At 36.6% G+C, this 17848-nt stretch overlaps 1 protein-coding gene across 1 annotated transcript in view; it reads right to left on the bottom strand.

The window, feature by feature from the left end:
• Window positions 1-17755, bottom strand: part of HHIP (hedgehog interacting protein) — a 72179-nt gene extending 54424 nt beyond the window's left edge. Inside the window, exons 1-4 of the mRNA XM_009574721.1 lie at window positions 17606-17755; window positions 11215-11410; window positions 3630-3786; window positions 2701-2902 (exon numbers count right to left, since the gene is read on the bottom strand). Of these exons, the coding sequence (XP_009573016.1) occupies window positions 2701-2902; window positions 3630-3786; window positions 11215-11410; window positions 17606-17755 (705 nt within the window). The remainder of the gene's footprint in view (window positions 1-2700; window positions 2903-3629; window positions 3787-11214; window positions 11411-17605) is intronic.
• Between the last annotated feature and the right edge of the window lie 93 nt (window positions 17756-17848).

Genomic DNA, 17848 nt, shown 5'->3' with positions numbered 1-17848 from the left:
AGAAGTTTGAAAAAATATTTTTACTATTGTCACTAGAGTAAAGTATTTGTTCGTATTTCAGATACAGACAAAAAATTAAGAGAAACTGCTATTTTCAGACACTTGGGTATAAAAGAGAAAATTTTTACACTTATTTTTAGGGGAAAATAGTTGTTTGCCTTTTCTTGCTACCATTGCTCCAAGGTTGGAAAAGAGGGGAACAGTTTTTGTTTACTTCAATGAAGAGGCTCTATGTTAATTCAAGAATAACATTCTATGGATGATGTTATACAGGAATTGACTACATGTTTGGGTTAACATCTGTGAATCTGTGCAAATGAACAGAGGACTCAAAAAAGGCAATGTGTTACCTTGCCAAACCACTTCACTAGAATATATGGGCCTAAGTTTGATCAGGAACAACTGAAAATTAGTTGATTTCATTTTACTTTTTCACTTACACCACTATATGAGAAGAATCAGGCACATCAAGCAAAATGTATACATATAAATTCATCTACCTGACACTACAAGCGTTTGTTGAGTAAGCACAGAGGACACATTCAGTGATTCTCGCACTTTGCATGTGGATGCAGTGTTTTAGATAGTGGGGTTTTTTAATTGCTGGCTGTACACTATCTGCACTGTCTGCTGGAAAATTGCCTATCCACATAGTATTCTCCATTACTGATTTCTTGTTTTAAAGTGCATAACAGGTAAGTAAAATCAAATACCCTTCAAGTAGTCTATTTTGATGGAATAATTGCTACTGTTGTCACAGTGATCTTGCATCCTTGTAGGTAAAGAATCATGGACAATGATTATAGGAATCAGACTGCAGGGGATAAACATAAAAATGTTTAAGAACCCTTGTTTTAAAACTACCATTTGGATTATGTGGGTTTTGTTTTATTCCATTTATTTATTATTTTATATAATGTACTCATTCCTCAAATTCTTTCCCCTTTCTATTTAAGAACCGGAGTTTTGCTTCTAGGCACATTCCCTTTCTCCTTACCTGTGAAGTACATAAAGCCTCCGTTCTTGCCAGCCTGCATTAAACACTGCAATACAATTATGCTCAGTCACTGGACTGTTATCTCAGGGAATTGAATTAGACTTTCTAGCTTAGAGAACATCAAATTATTTACACAAAATGTTATAGTTGAAACAGATCCAGTTTAGAGTATTATATGATGGTTAGGGTAGTAAAGACTAAAAAGATCAGGTCACTGATTTAAAACAGAACTAAAAGTTGAATCTGAATCTGAGGGTAGCTGTTGAGAGTCTTATCAAGCAGGCTATTGCCTATTCAGAAGCATGGAAAATCAGTTTCCCATTTAGCCTTGCCTGTAAGTTCCATCTGTAAAAGTTTCCTTGAGGAAGGTTTGTTTGGGACCGATAGCAGTTCTGTGGAAAGTTTCAGTGTCAGTTTTTCACAAGTACAAACTATCAGAATTTTCGGTTAAGAAATATGAAACAGCCTCAGATTGATGTTCAGAAATACCTCTGATAATCCCTTCTGTTTTGGTATCTTGAACATAATGGTTACCTACGGAGGCAGAAAGGGAAGTGTTCACGAAATCACAGAATCATATTAATTCTTTTCCTGAAAAAGGTGTAATATATCTCATTTCTCTCTCTCTTTCAACACAAACCAAAAACCTCTGAGATTTCCTCTCAGAAAAGACTATCTTAATTGGCTTATTGCCCTTATAGCTGAAACATAAAATGATTAGTTAGCATGTGCTATGCATTTTAAATCGATATAGTTTGTCACAATTATTTAAGATTACTCTGTCAAGAGTATGTCAATATATCTTTCATCCATGAAGGCTTTATGATATATAGTCCTGACTCTTCTAGGCAAAATCTGATTACAATTTAAATTTGCTTTATGTATGTGGATTTTACTTGCATTACCACTCTAAAATGTGACAAGAAATCAACATGGAACAACACTTACGACATTTCCAAAGTAAAATATCCCCCAATAGACTTACGAGTTTTCCATTAGTACTGACCCCATACCTAGATGTAATTTCTTACCTCCACCCTCCAATGTATCCCCATCACTGCCCATTCACCATTCCCTCCCCTGAGCATGAAAGTCTTCCCATTAAACACAATGAAAGCTGTTGCACCAACCCGCCCGCACGTCTGCATTTAGAGGGTCAATCACTTTTTACGTGCATCTCAAATATATGCCGTTTTAAAGCAGCCTCCCGCCAAGGGCAGCTTGTGCCACATTTGAGGTTGAGCCAAGAGGGAGTGAGCACCGCTGCCCCTCTCCCAGGGGTCCCTGAGCACTCCCAGGCCCCCTCCTGCGTCTGGCTCCCGGGGCATCGACCTGCAGCCAAACTTGCTCCCACTGGAATCACGCAAAACTCAGCTGAATTCAGTGGGATGGAAATGAGCCCAAAGGATGAAAATACAAAGCTAATGCTGTGGGATGCTGGTGTTGGATAGTTTCTTCTGAATTTAAAGTGAGGAAAAAATGAAGGGAAGGAGAAAAATGTGATGACAGTTATAAGATGCTATGTTTTCCCTTCCTGAAACAAGGAAGTTTTAACTTCTTTGCCAGATAGAACTGCAGTGTCTGTTGTCATTACCCTTCTTTTTTATTATTTAAATTAAAATAACTTCTGAAAAACGTTTCTTCCCTTTTCCCCCATATACAGGCTAAAATATAAACAGGTAGAGATAAGTATAAAATCCAACCTTTATTCCACTTTGAACAAGCTTGTGTATATCCAAAAAAGGTTCCTTGAGTATGTCTCCTTCAGGACTGAAAATCTTCACATATCCTTCTTTCTCAAGAATAAAGAGGCGATGGGATCCATCCCCACAATGTACTGCTCCAACAGGCTGCCTTAGTCCGCTCACAACCTCCTGAATACAGAAGCAGTTGTGCTTGTGTTTTCTAAAAAAATTTAAAAAAATAGTAAGAAATCTCTTCTTTTTCATAACCATGACACAACAATGTCCCTAAAACATAAAATGATTGTTCAGCAGTGATATTAAAAACACAGTTATACAATCCAGAATAAATTATTTCCTTGAATGTATGCAAGCAGATAATACTGAAAATCAATTTGAACTTCACTTGAGCAAAATTTGGTTTGTATACAGGAAAGAGAAAAAATTTGGTAAAAAAATTTTATAAATATAAAATTTCTACTGTACAGTAACACAGTAAATTCCAGCAATTTGACAAAATTTGGCTTCTAAAACCCATTTAAAAATAATGACTTATGATGGGACAATCTAATTTAATTATTTTCACAAAGCAAAATACATGAATGAAATAAATTGAAAATCATGAAATAAATATTTTACTAATAAACTTATTGTAGTTGTTTGGTAATATTAAATTCAGGTAGAAATTACTTCCTAGAACTATGTATGATGCACAGGATGGATCAAACCAGGATTCTAACGCCTTTTCAGCAGCACAAATATCAAATGGTACTGAAATATTGAAGCTAATGTAACTTTCTCTTTTGACGTACACTAGCAGCAGCAAAAGAAAGTAACATCTGGAAAACACAGCTGCTGAGCATAAGCACACACTGAGCTGTTTCACTGTGAAAACCACAGGCTTTGCTAGGGTTTTTTTTTCAGATTAAACAGCATTTATCTTTATGAACCTGCTGATCTCTTCCTCTTTGTCATATTCTTCCATGTGGTCCAGGGAGTTAGAAGCTGGCCCTCGCACTTGTTTTCTTGGAAAATCTGGAAAGCATACACCACCGTCTTTTCTTGCATAGTAAAAGCAAAACTCATCAGCTGTAGTTTGGAGAAAACCTTAAAAATGCAAAAGAGCATACAAATATTTAGTGTGTTGTCATGTCTGCAGTTCTGTGCCGTTAAACTAATCTTTAAATATATATTGAGTGGAAAAAGAAGTAATTTTAAACAAAGTGCTATCTGCAAAAAAGGCCTGCTCTGAATAAATATAAACTGAATATTACCTTTTATAGTTTATTCATCTGTATTTGTATTAAACCTTATTTTCAGTGTGCTTAAATAAAAATACTAATTCATGCAAAATGACACTACAGTTCACTCATTAAAAAATTAAGAGACAAAGTTCAGAGTTGAGGCTGTGATACACTTTTCCCTGATTTTAACCTTATTAATCAGGTGTAGTATCTGCTGTAAAATAGCTTGAGTAGCTTTCATTTAACTTTTTTTTTTTTTAAGTGGCTTGTTGTCGTAAAAATTTCAGTAAAGACTTCGGTAAAAGACATGCAGTAAAGACTTTGTGGAAAGCTGGCAGCAAAGGACATCAGTTGGAGAGGTGAATAATTAGTTGTCTCAGAAAGCAAAAAGTACTGCTGAAAACTGGACCGTGTTGACATGCAGTTGGCCTCTGGCTGACTCCCAGCATTAGAGTGGGTGAACAGAGTGTCCCATCGCGAGGTCTACTTCCTCAGCACCCATCCCCTGAAAAGAGGGATATGTCTCATGCTGCATTGGAGCTGGCTTTAAGTTGGCTTGGATGAAAGGTGGTCTTTAGGTTTTAGGTTAAAATGGGAAGGAGTTCGAAGACCCAGGGAAACAAGAAGTTGGTAAAATGAGAGCCTTTGAGGAAAAACCCTGCCACTACTGTTATTACGCTATGTTTAATGACAGCAAAAATATCTATTTCTGTCCACAAACCTATTTCTAGTCATTTCTATCCAGTTTTAATCATTAGTATTAAAAGAAGATAGAATTTGGCTAGTTATACATGTACTATTTTACTAAAACATTGTTAAGATAATATGTTTTAAGTTACCTTCATTCCTCTTTGCATTATTGGCATACTGTATTAGGATGTACTATGGTCCAGGACATAACTCATAGGATACACAGAATTAGCACTTAATTGGAATTAGAGACCTAATTTATGCATGGCTTTACCACTTGTGAATAATGCAGAATAATCCATAGATCTTGGCCATAAAACCTCTGGCTTACAACATACAGTAAGAGCTGACCAGGGACAGCTGTGTTTCATTGGAAAATGCCAATTTCTTACAAGCACAGCTTTTTCAGAAACATTATCAGTTTTGACAAAATTTTAGTTAACATGATGTTTCTGGTCCAAACTCAAACTTCTGGTCTAAATGAAAATGAGAGAAACAGACAGCAAACCTCATATCACTATACTCCAATGTCTTGTAATTGGGGTGTTTCATTAGGAAGAGGAATATTCGGGTCAATACCCCTCATCTGTCAGGCAAGAGTTTGACCCTAAGTCTCCCATTTCCCAAGTAAATGTCCTAACAACGACTTTATTAGCTATCCTGGGGTGGTCTCTCTGTGGCTTTCTTCATGGAAAATTTCGAAAGAGTTCAATTTCTTCCTTATGTGGAATAGGAAAATTTTTTAGATCCCAGAATTTTTGTGGAGTGGAAAGCCTTTCCCACCCAACTATACTTCTTTTCATATGCATCTTCCTTTAAAAATATTGGAAAAATAACACGACAAAGCCTGCCTTTGGTTTCTATAAAATAGTATCTGGAAACACATGGTAGTGTGTTGTGGTGTAAAAGTTTAATTACCATGATTTGGAGCTTCAGTAAATATCATCTCTGAGGAGCTGGTTTTAATTTATAGTAGTTATTTGGAGAAAATGGGAGATATAATTTCAAGTGGAACAACTGAAGAGGAACTCTGATATAATCACGGAGTAGTATTCCAAGGCTTGTAGAAATAATGCCAAAATCAAAGGTAATCTAAAATCTTGCTGTTGAATTATTTGACTTAAGAATACACGGTTTTGTCTTTAATAATTTATTTCTCTAGGCACAGTGGGTCATTCAAGAAAATGCAATAGCAAATTAGAGGTGTACAAATTCTAAGAACTTCTAGAATTTTCCAAGTATACCTACTTGGAATAGTTTATCTACTATTTACTAAAGATAAACTACTTTTGGCTTGAATGTTATCTTTAGTCAGAAAAACTAAGAACATGTTATGATCATATTGTTTACTCGGTACATGTTCATTTCAAATAACAATCAATCAGATGCAAATTCACTTGACTAATGCCTTATGCAATGCCGTTTCTTATATGTAAGACTAATCCCTTTTCCTTACGAAATATTTTATCATGCACTTAAGTACATGTTGCACTGCAGTTGCCTTTTGCTATTTAGCAAACCCATCAGCAGGTTCCAAGAAGGGGTAAGGCTTATGTTCCGTTTTCCTTAGAAATGCTCGTAAAAATGGGGTTTGAATTAAACTATGAAAATCAGCCAGTAAATTGCTAATATGTTGTGTTAGTGGAAGGAATGTAACCTCTCTAAGTACAGTTTCACCTGTGTATTAGGGATGGAATTTTGTTCTATAAAAAACACAGTAATTTACAAAAAAAAAAAGATCTGCTTGTGTTATATATGCTAGATTCAACATACCAACAGCTTCACTAAAGACAGTCAGAAAAACATTTGCTTCTATTCTCCTATCTGCTTGCAGCCATTTAATGTTTTCTTTATCGTGCTTAGATTGTAAGGTCTTTAGTGTAGAGTTTGCCATTTTGTTCAGTGTTTGTACAGCGTCCAGAAGAATGGTCCCTGACAAGTGCCCCTAAGCACTAGAATTGTTTGGAGAAAAAAAAGAAAGATCATTTTGCTCAGTCTGAGTTTATTCAAATACAGCTCTGTCACCGTCCTATGCCTAATAAGGACTGCAACTTTTGGTCCTGTGTGAATTTCTGTACTTATTACTTTATTTTAAAAGACTCATATATATCATTACAAATTTCCTACCAGCTGTGTATGTGTTGACAGAGCAGTGCCCATGTTAACATGTTAACAACAAAAACTGAAATCACAAAGGAAGATTAAACATAATGTTTAAATGTTGTACATGTCAGATTTTGCACAGGCTTGCATTTCTATGCTTTTAAAACTTTCTGTCTTGCAAACAAGAATCAAACTATAGACTTTTCAGTTAAGGCAGTTACAGTGAAGGCTTTCTGTGTTCGCCTTTATAAAAAACTGTGGGAATAAGTTGCATGATTTCAAGCCTTTTCAATGGAAAACTTCTGCTCTCAGCTGATCCTCACCTCCTCTCTCCACTCGTATTTGCAGTCAGTTATTCCTCACACTGTATCTTCCTTCCTATCCTACCTTCACCAAATTCCACTTCGCTGGATTCCCTGCTTACCCGTCCCCCTGCCTCTTCTTTTTGATATACAACTCAAATGTCGTGGTAGCATTTGTCCCGGTCTTTACAGCAAGTCAAGTTCCTATTCACTTCCTTCCTTGTTTGCACTGCACACAAGATTGAATATCATCCACTCATATGAGTAGACCTACACTGGCTCGGAGAGCGTCTGGAAATTGGGCTCACCTGCTTTATTTCTGCTATGACCTTGAGCATACAGTTCAGTATTTTGTAAAAGAAGCATTTTCCTGGTTTGATTTTTTTTTCTGACTTGCACTTTTGACAGCTAGATGTGAATTTGTTCACAAAAAACACATTCTCCTCTTTCTTCTCAACTCTCAGTGAAAACTAAATCAAAGAGGTGATTCCAGACTGATTGTTTCAAAATGTATTAAGTTCAGTAGTAGCTCACTTCATTTCCTACTGGTTTTCAAGTGACTAGTGGCCCTCTTCTCATACTCACACATTGCACATACCTGCACACAGGCAGTGCCAGCGTTAATCCCCTTGATGCTCTTGTTAGCAGTAGCAACGTTACGAGCCACTACTATTTTTTTGCAGGTTGACGATGTTGACTGTGACTATTAGTTGACTATGTTAGAACTTCTGAAAGTGTTGTGTGGGTTGCAGAATTTCTTAGATTTCCAGCATTTTGGGCTGGGGTGCCCCTGTTTGGAGTTAAAAAATTCATAGGAAGCATCTGTTCTGGTAATGCCTGGATTCAGATCTGCGCCTGGATCTGAATTCACCCACAATCATCTGGAACCCATTTCTTCAAAGGAAAATAATGGAGAGCACATAGTTCAAAATCTGTCCGATGTCCTTGGATGGCAGAACGCACCGCGGCTGTGGCACAGGTTTGTTCCGTAGAAAATGTCACTTCCACTGGCATGGATCAAGTTTCTGCTCATGCCTAAAGGCAGAATCAGCTGTGCCTTCCTCTACTAGCTATATTAACAATAAATATTAGACAGTCTTCTCTTATGACCTTGGAAAACTTAAAATTCATATTGACTGAAGGTACTTCATTAAGTCACTTAACTCCAGTGTCTCCATCAGTAATCACTTAAACTGAGGCTTCAGTAAAGATAGATGAGAAATAATGATAACAGTCACCTGGGATGAAGCAGGGAAGTTCTAATCTCATAGACTTTGTGAAACATTACACCCTCCTGCGTTAACATGCCCGTAGAATCCTAACAGCTATTGTTATTATTCTGTTTGCATAAAGAATCGGGTCCGCTTTTTCTTTGGATATTTCTAAAGAAGTCAATGGAAGTTCTGATACAGTCATAACTGGTGGGCAAACTGCTGTCTTCAAAAGAGTAACCAAGGATCTGCTAGAGTTTTCGTCTTTGCAAAAAGAGACAGAACAATAAATTAATTTCTGGAGCCAAGTCATGAAAAAAACTGATGTACAATTTCTCAGTCTTCGTGGTTAATATGTACCGCTATAATTTCAATTCCAGAAAAGATGCTTGCTATCTTAAATCACTAATAATATTTCTCGTTTGTGCAGGACTTAAGGGATAAAATTATTTTTGTAGTCAGCAATTCCCTTAAACTCCTTTGTATTGGTGTTCAGAAACAATTAGCACTCCCTAATGGAAGAAGAGTAATTATTTGACTTTTTAACAAATGCACAGTGAATCATTGCCAGAGACCTTGGGTTTGGGGGCCTGTTAATTTCCAAGTCTTTGTTTAATCCTCCAGGCTAAGCTGAAAACAGCTTCCACACTTTCTATTTTTTTTCTTTCTTTTGCAATAAATATTATTATGGACATACAGGTCTCACAAGTAAAATAGAAAACCCAAATAAGTTGTTATTTTAATTATTTATATTTTAGAATGTATAAGACTATTAACTATATTAAAATCCTATAGGCCATCTTCTCAAAAAGAGGGACCTGAATCTTTCTTAATTAATACCTTCAGGAAATCCTAGTATAGGTATCAACAACCATATGTACCAGTCAAGTCACCAAATTAACCCTGTTGGTGGATGTAAGTATGCACTAACTTTTTGTTAGTACAACCCACTTTCAGAACAAGTATTTAGAATGATTATTAGCATCTGATTGATGTAGGAAAAATCCTATTTTAACTGACGCTAAAGTATGTAAGCTCTTTTCCTGCAAAGCACAGTGCTCTGTCCAGTGCTAAAGTTATGCTTTCATCTGGTTATCTTTCAAGGCAACCTGGGTGGTCACAAAAAGCACTTGACATCTTGATGCACTTCAGCAGTTTTACATATACACAAACTTTGTAGAAAAATAAATTTGTCATTCGTCACCACATATGTTGATCTGAGGAGTGAGGTTCCTGCGGCTATAGCTCCTGTGCTGCTCAGCCCTTTCTCATTCTCTCTCCCTCCCTCTGCCCCCTCCTTCTTTCTCCCTTTTCCCTCTTTCACTTTCTCCAGTTAAACAAATTGTTTCCTCAGAAACACAGAATTTCGCAAAACAACTATGAGGGACTTGCTCTGCAGAATATGCTAACCATTTGCACTAGCTACAAACTCATGTCAAAAAAGTCTTTGTGCTGACTTCTTATATGGGCTGCAGGCAGTCTTGGCAACTGTGACCTATTCTGCTTTGCTTTGGGGAATGTGATAAAGAGCAAGAAACAGCTGGTTTAAGAAAGCCTTAGAAACATCTCTTAGTTTATAAAGGCAATAATAATATTTTCATATTTGAATGGGTTGAGATACATGTTAAAGAACAGTAAAGGGAAAAAGTAAGTCAATTCAAAATGTTTTCTCAAGGCAGTCTTGGCAACTGTGACCTATTCTGCTTTGCTTTGGGGAATGTGATAAAGAGCAAGAAACAGCTGGTTTAAGAAAGCCTTAGAAACATCTCTTAGTTTATAAAGGCAATAATAATATTTTCATATTTGAATGGGTTGAGATACATGTTAAAGAACAGTAAAGGGAAAAAGTAAGTCAATTCAAAATGTTTTCTCAAGTCAGTAAAAGAATGTTGCAAAAAATCCCTGCACTCTTGGGATTTCAGAGAAAACAAGTACACACTGTACACATGCAATTAAAAAACCCTTCTCCAAATCTCATCCACTTAAACTATCCCCTTTACTCAAATATGTTTATATTATGTTACAAAGCTGTTCATATGTCAAAAATGACTATTCACAAATTCATTTTTCATATCATTATCAACTCTTTTTTCCAGTCTGTGTGCTAGTGAAAAAAAATCTTAACCAGTTTAATTATTTTCTCCTGTGTGGCATTATTTATAAGTAGTGTTTGGACAGGGAAAAAAGCATAGTTTAAAAATGACAGTCTTAAACATATAAATAATTTACTATTGAGAATACCAAAGACGTTATTTAATATAATAGTGTATTAAGACAGTGTTTCTAAAAGAACCATCTTCTGTGGTTATTTTGTTGATATAGTTATAAGTGATAGCACACATTGGTGACTGCCTTAGACAACACAGGTCAAATTCTGGTTTTGGTTATGTCCACCTAACTCTACTGACTACAGTGAGGAAGTGTTAGGTTAGTTAAGAATTTGGTTGTTAACAGCATGTTGGAAGTGATTCAAAGATCACAAAAGTCTATCGAACAGCTCCCTTTGATTTCAATGGGCTTTAAACCCTGTGGAAAAACCATCAGTTTCTAGGGTAACAAAACCAGAAAAAACACTTTACTCATCAGCTTTTAGAGTCTACAGCAAACAGCCAGCATCCTTTATTTCTTGCATTTTAAAGCTATTTATAATTTAGAATAGCTTTTGAACAGCCAATTGCTTATTTACATGATTTGAATGAACACACTAATATTTCAGCAAAGGTAATAGTTTCAGGTCCCTTTGACAACAATCCTGTGTTTCATGGGGAGTTTAATAGGAGGGTGGCAAGAAAGCGCTCAAAATATTTACCGCACTACATAAGATCCGCTGTGAAGACCCTGAGGTATTCTGTCTTTGCTTGGGCAAAATCCCCTGGATATCAATGGGGATTTTACCTAGTGAAGAGCTGGATCTATAATCGCTCAGGCAATATCAACATTTCAAAACAGACATCCTTTAGCCCCGTATTTTGTTATAGGTTTTACCTGGTATGTGACCTCTGCAAGTATAATAGAATTCTTTACAATAGTCTTTGCACAGGTAGGGAAGAGTTAGTTCTCTCTCAGGTGTTTCCCCTTTCTCAGGTGAATGGAATAGGTTCTGAGCATGAGGTGAGCAGTGTGCACATTTGATTTCCTCCAGTAGCTTCGCACATTCTGTGTTGTTGGTAACAGAAAGTATCTGCAAGCCACAAACCAGAGACAAATAAACATATGACCTGTTTCCCCATCTTACACAAAAAAAGATTGCATGGTCTAATGTAATAAATAATGCTAGTGGAACCAATACAGTTAGTATAAATGCATGATGTTTCACGTCACCGTTCTGGAAGTGCAAAAATTATTACTATGAAACGTGCAATGTGTCATTAGTACAGTGAGATTTTAAGCGCTTGCTTCTCTTTCTCAGATAAGAATAATAGTACTCAAGTTATTTTATGGACCCATGCCTGCAATCTCTTCATCACATAGGCAATCTCTGATCTAGAGGGATCATTTACATAAGGAGGAGCTACAGCAGCAGGCCTTCTACCCACTTCTCTTCCAAGAAACACTTAAAAACCTAACTTGTAAGGTGACCTATTCAAGTATTTAGAGACTAAAAATTAAAATTCTACCATCAAAACACATCAGGAAAACCATATCTAGGTATTTGTTAAATAGGTGTATCTTGAACGATACTGCAGTCCGGCTACTGAAATGTGGAGTTCAGCAAATGCCTTAATGCTTTAAATGCTGCTCTGCTTTTTGCTGTCTCTAATGCAAACTACTTGGACGTGGGAAAAGCTGTATGTTTTCAGACATTTCTTTTTGTAAGTGAAAAAGTAGAATTTGTTCGTAAGATCTTGTTTGTCTCAATATTGAAACTGTAACTTTGTCCTGAAAAAAGAGCATATATTATGCATAGTACTTGAAGAAGCACGAAACCACGATTGATGATGTGTTTAAGTAAACACAGGAGCCTAAGGAGCGCAATGTCATCAAATCGTGAAAAATAATGGAAAACAGCATAGTCGTCTTTATTAGTCTTTGAATGCAGTGCACTTTGTTAATCTATTGTTAACCACATGGATTGTTTTTTGATCATTCATCCCAATGGTGGGTAGTGGGAAATGTGTTCTCAGTTGAGAGGGACTGAATCTGATCCAATGCAAAAACAAAGCTCAGGTTCTTTCTGCAATTTGTTTAATGCAGTTATAAACAAAGACTGTAAGACATTTATATTAAGAAATATTAATGCGGTAAATATTTGTTTTCTGTAAAAATTGTAAATATTTGTAAATAGCGCATTTGAAAATATTCACACAGTTTTGCTATAGTTCATATCTCTGAGTTAAGTAGAAGGACTTTCCAATGTCATTCCCTTGCAACATAACATCGAAGGGAATTATCTAAATTACTTTTGATAAAGTAAGTTATTCAATGCATGAAGACTCTTGATATGATTGAGGATGCTGTCTCATAGGTTGGCTGTCTTCTAGGATGCAGTACTTTGATAACACAGTTCTGAACTCAGCATTTTATTTACGGATCATAATTACATAAACCGGAAACACTTGAGAGAAATTCACTCTCCATTTTTTTAAACAGATACGTATTCAAAATATTACACAATATATGGCCTGTACAGTTACACAAAATCCTATGTAAAGGAACCTTAATTTAGAAGACAAACCCTTTTCAGGAAAATTTAGTCTTACCTACCTTGACAATACATGTATTGTCAAAAGGCCATCTGAAATATGTACTGAAGTTTAGTGGCGTAAGTTGGACCACTGATTAGAAGAACACAATTTGGCTTCTACCCTTATTCTGGAAGAGCTGCTATTGGCTTCAAAATGAATTCTTCCAAATTTGCCAGGATCATTAAACGCATTAAATGTTCTGTTGTTTAGACTATCTGTTCTCAGGCTATCCTCGGCTTCATAGCACCTGCAACTAAGTAATGTGACTAACATCTGCCACGTATGGTTTATTATCTCTCTTCAGACCCTGCTTGGGAATATAATTGTCTCACATCTTCTTTTGGAAAGGGTTTGGTGGTTTGTTTTTTTTTTTTAAAACCTTGAAGACAGTAATCAATTAATTGCATGTTGCACGTATGGCAAAAGGTTTGCATTGGCCCTGAAGTCTTTGGGGAATTCTTTCCACAGCCCCAGCCCCTTCTCTCCTGAAAAAGCTTAGATTCTTTTTGCTAGATTGCTCAGTTGGGCCATAGCAGCACAACTGTTAACCTTAGTCTTCTTTCTTGAGTTTCAGATGTTGTTCTAGATACGCTAGATCTAAGGAAAAATGCCTTGAAGACAAGAACTAAAAATATCATGATAACTACAATAAACTATCACCAAAATACATAATAGCTAAAACTTTGAACTTAATACTGGCTGGGATTGCAATCCAGGTAGTAGAGAACAGACTTTATATGCTTGCAGTAATCCAAACTGCTGAGGCAATCTTCTGCTTTAGCCAGACCTTCTTAAGGGATGATGGCATCCTGACCTTGGTACTTTGTGTTGCTGCGGTTCTGATGGGAAGTGGCCTGTATAACTCAGTCAAGTCATGTCTGCCAAATAGAACCAAGTCTGAAGCCAATAGGGGATGATCAGAAGAACTATCCATAAATGGTACTTTTTAAGAGCATTATGTCACCAGGAAGCTGGGAGCTCTCTTAAAGTAAGGATGAAATGACCTATTTTGGCGTTTCCACCAAAGGAAAGTGCACCATGACTACAGACTCTTCACGGTACTTGCTTACATTCAGTAGTATCACCTGCTTTGCAAAGGTCTCAGATGTTTTCATCAGGGAGTTGATCTCAGGCAGTAGGCTTTCTTGTGGTAGCAGTATGATGGTGTGTTTAGAAGTACAAGTAAACACGAGATATTACTAGGTAAATACTCAGTGTGTTTATTGAATTAACTCCACAGGGATGCAGATAGAAAACTGTACTTCTACTGGGAGACTCCAGAATGCATTGTGAACAGGGGAAAAAAAAAAATTACAGGATAGCAAAGCTAATTTACTGGTTTTTGTGGAAAACGTAATTGATGTTGCCTGGTGATACAGGAGAAGTAATGCTTGCCAACATTTCAGTCCTCAAAGTTAAGACAAAAGGATCCTAATCCCCCTGAGCAGCTGCTATCCAGGAATTAACCACAGGAATTCACCCCCTCATGTCATTTCTGGAATGAATCTTGGTCATATAATAGCTAATCGGAAGATTAAGGAATGAAAGTCAATCAATTATCTGAAAATCAAGTACAATGTTATTTAACTTTTAGAATGCTCAAGCAAAATAGGGTGGTAACATTTGCTCTGTGTGAGGTCTGATGTATAACTCTGTCCTGTCTGGGAGATAGGACAACCGTTCTATTCTGAATTTCAGTGAATCGATAATGTATTTATCCTGGAGTATATTAAACCAGTTTTAAGCAAAAGCTGAAATAATTATTTGAATGAAGCTTTCTTCTGTTGGATCTCTACTTTGAAAATGACCTTAAAGTTGACAACGGCTTTGGTCTTTTGAAGAAATGTAAACTAATTTCCTGCTTCAATTTTTAAAGTCGTATGTGAAACCATCAAACTGCAGTGGTTTAAACTAACTGTGCTCTGGAAAATATGTAAAACTTCCAAACATTTATTGCAACATGCCTAATAATGATTATGCCTGCTGCTGACTAATTTACAACATCTGTAAGATCATCCTTTAATCTCTGGCCACATGAAAGTAAAACGGGTAGACTAAAGGTAAGATAAATCCTGGAATGCGCAGGAAAGCATAGCGTACTAAATTGGTTTGTCAACAAAAAGAATAGTGCAAAGAAGAAGAAACAGAAGATGACACAATAGACAGAAATTCTTTACGTTGAATATTGTCATCTGTTTTGTGTACTCTGTCATATCTAGTTTGAGAAAGGCAGTATAATTTTGATGTTAACAGAAAATAAAGAACAGTGAAATAAGTCATTGCATTAAGCCGTATTTGATATACAAGCATTTATATCTAAAAATCATATGCTTATGAGATTGTTCAGCTGTTGGGTTGAACATATGCTTCTTCTGTATTATAGTGCTGGATTATGTCATTAAAGAGTTCGGTTTCAATTTTAGGGTAATATGTAAATAGATCATTGTACTAAGGCAGCTGTTAAAGGGACCCCAAGATGAGTTATTTGTTTAGTTGGATGTGTTCAACAATAGCCTTTGTTCGTGAAAGAGCCAGAGCAAACAAATGATTGTAAAAGGGCACACTTGAAAACAATTACTTTTCACCCATTCCTTGACAGTGTTGGCTGTGAAACCATCCAAGGTAGAGAGGACTTCTTTGCCTGTTGGGCTGTAAGTAAACTTTTAGAAAAAAATGGTATTACAATGTTTGACTGGGATGTAGTAGCCCTTCATAAACAAAGGGATATTGCAGAAAACTAGAAGACAAAGTGTTAAATGTCAACAATAGGATGCAAAAATCTTGCTTGAGCCAGTGCAATGTTGTATCTGCTCATTATGGTAGCTCCATTTTTGTTCCCAAAACCGCAGGCAATGGTAGTGTTTTCATTATAAACGCAGATCAATAATTTGGTCAAAAATTCTCAAAGACCCAGCATCTTAACCAAGAAGCTCTATGAAAATGTCTACTGAGCATGCTCAATTCTTTTTTTTTTAAAAGAAGCTAGCGTTCAGATTTCTGTTAATGTCATAGGCACTCCATCGTGTAGATATATGATAGAGTTTAAAAAAGCTGGTTTTGGAACTGTAGTAGAACACAGTTTAAAAAATGTGCTTTTAGAAAAGTTCCATTCAAATGTATTCCATGATAGTTTGCCATGTCTTTTATGGAATGACTACCTCATTCTGTCAAGTATAAATGACATATATTTTGACATTTTTTCTAAACATACACTGATATGATAAACCAGATTTGCGAGTTTCATAAATGTTAATCTTTAGTGAAAAACAGTCTGATTTTAAAACCCTGTAAAATAATATTCCTTAAAAAGTGTGATTTATATTTAAAAAAACAGGTTCAACAGCTCAGAAATAGCTACTGTGGCATATACGGTCAATTCCTCACATTTATATCAGTTAGTAAAAAAAAAACCCAAAGGGAATTAAAAGATATTTTCAAGGAATAGTAAGAAGAGAATAAACCCTTCAACTGCCTGGAGATTGAAAACTAACCAAAATTCAACTTCCAATTTACTGCATGCAGCCAATTACTACAAGAGTCTCCAAGCACTGAATAATCTCAGTAGCATATATGCCACCGAGACATTGCAAACAGGGTGAATTAAGGACATATTTTCCAGTCCTTATTCTTTTTTTTTTTTTTTTCTTTTTCCCAGCTAGATCTTTCAGGTTATCTGTGTGTGGTTAGTTTATAGTTTAATTCAATTATCACACAGGAGCTTAATGACACTGTCTCTAGACAACATGAAGAAATATATCTGCCTTGAATCTCAAACTGCTGCTGCATATGGTATGAATAAAGAGAGATCTGCAGCTGAAAACCTGCAGTAAGACAGTTCTCACTCATCTGGGAATAGAGGGGGTAGGACAAATGCTCCCTCAAAAGGCATGAACATTTGGACAGAGCTGGGGACTGAAGGAGAATGATGTTCTCCAGTTTCACCCATTAGTGAACCAACTAACAAACACAATGGTGTTGTTGTTATTCTTTTGCCATAAGCAACAGGACTCTGTGTGTGGGCAGCAGTTTAGTGGGGAGGAGGATAAGTCGACCCCTTTTTGTCCTATTGATTTTTTCCTATTTGCATGACTTGAGCAAATTAAATGATGCAATATGGCTTTTTGTTACAAAACAAAGTGAGAGATACCACCCAGACACATATGTTGATTCGTAGAAGCTGTTTACATGAGAATGGAGTGAAATCTACCGTGAACTGAGCATAAAAATTCGATTCAGGCTGAGTATTTTTTTTTTATTATGCTTGGGCCAGCAAGACTGAAACACAAGTTTTCCAAGAGTCTCTCAGACCTTGACAACTACAGAGTTGTAACTGAGGAATTCTTAATTAATCCTAAACCAGGATAAAAAAAGAAAAAAAAGAAAAAATAAAAAGACACCTGATTGTTTATTTCACGTGCAGTGATTCTTAATGACATTATTCAGCAGCTTCCCTCCCTGTGTGTACCCCTGGATGCAAGACTGGTCATCCCAGCAGAGCGTATCAAACGCGGTCCTGCAGGGTTAGGTACCCACGCGTTTGAAAACCTAAGCAGATTTTAACTTGCTACAGGATGCAGGCAACTGACAATTTTAAGAAATCGGTGAGCAGAGGAGGTGCTTCCCTTCACATGACCGCAGCCTGAAATTGGGCAGAGAGGCTGCCAGGTGATGTGAAAAGGATCTCACGGCACCTTGTGTGAGAAGCCGGTCACGAGCGAGAACTGGTAGACCAGGGTCCTATAGCGGAAACTTCGGGGGTCTTTTGCGGCTGATACACCTAATGGTAACACACGGGCCCCGAGGAAGCCGGAGATCACAAAGTTCTGGTACACCGGCACCATCAACTATCCAAAAACCTTCCTGACTAACCATGTGGAGCAAATGGGGACAAGATTTTTCACCCCCACAAAAACAAACCGGAAACCACCGCCAAC

Source organism: Fulmarus glacialis, unplaced genomic scaffold (genome assembly GCF_000690835.1).
Source record: "Fulmarus glacialis isolate BGI_N327 unplaced genomic scaffold, ASM69083v1 scaffold13933, whole genome shotgun sequence".
Taxonomy (NCBI): Eukaryota; Metazoa; Chordata; class Aves; order Procellariiformes; family Procellariidae; genus Fulmarus; species Fulmarus glacialis.
Note: the sequence above shows the minus strand (reverse complement) of the source record. Positions and strands in the feature narration are given on the sequence as shown.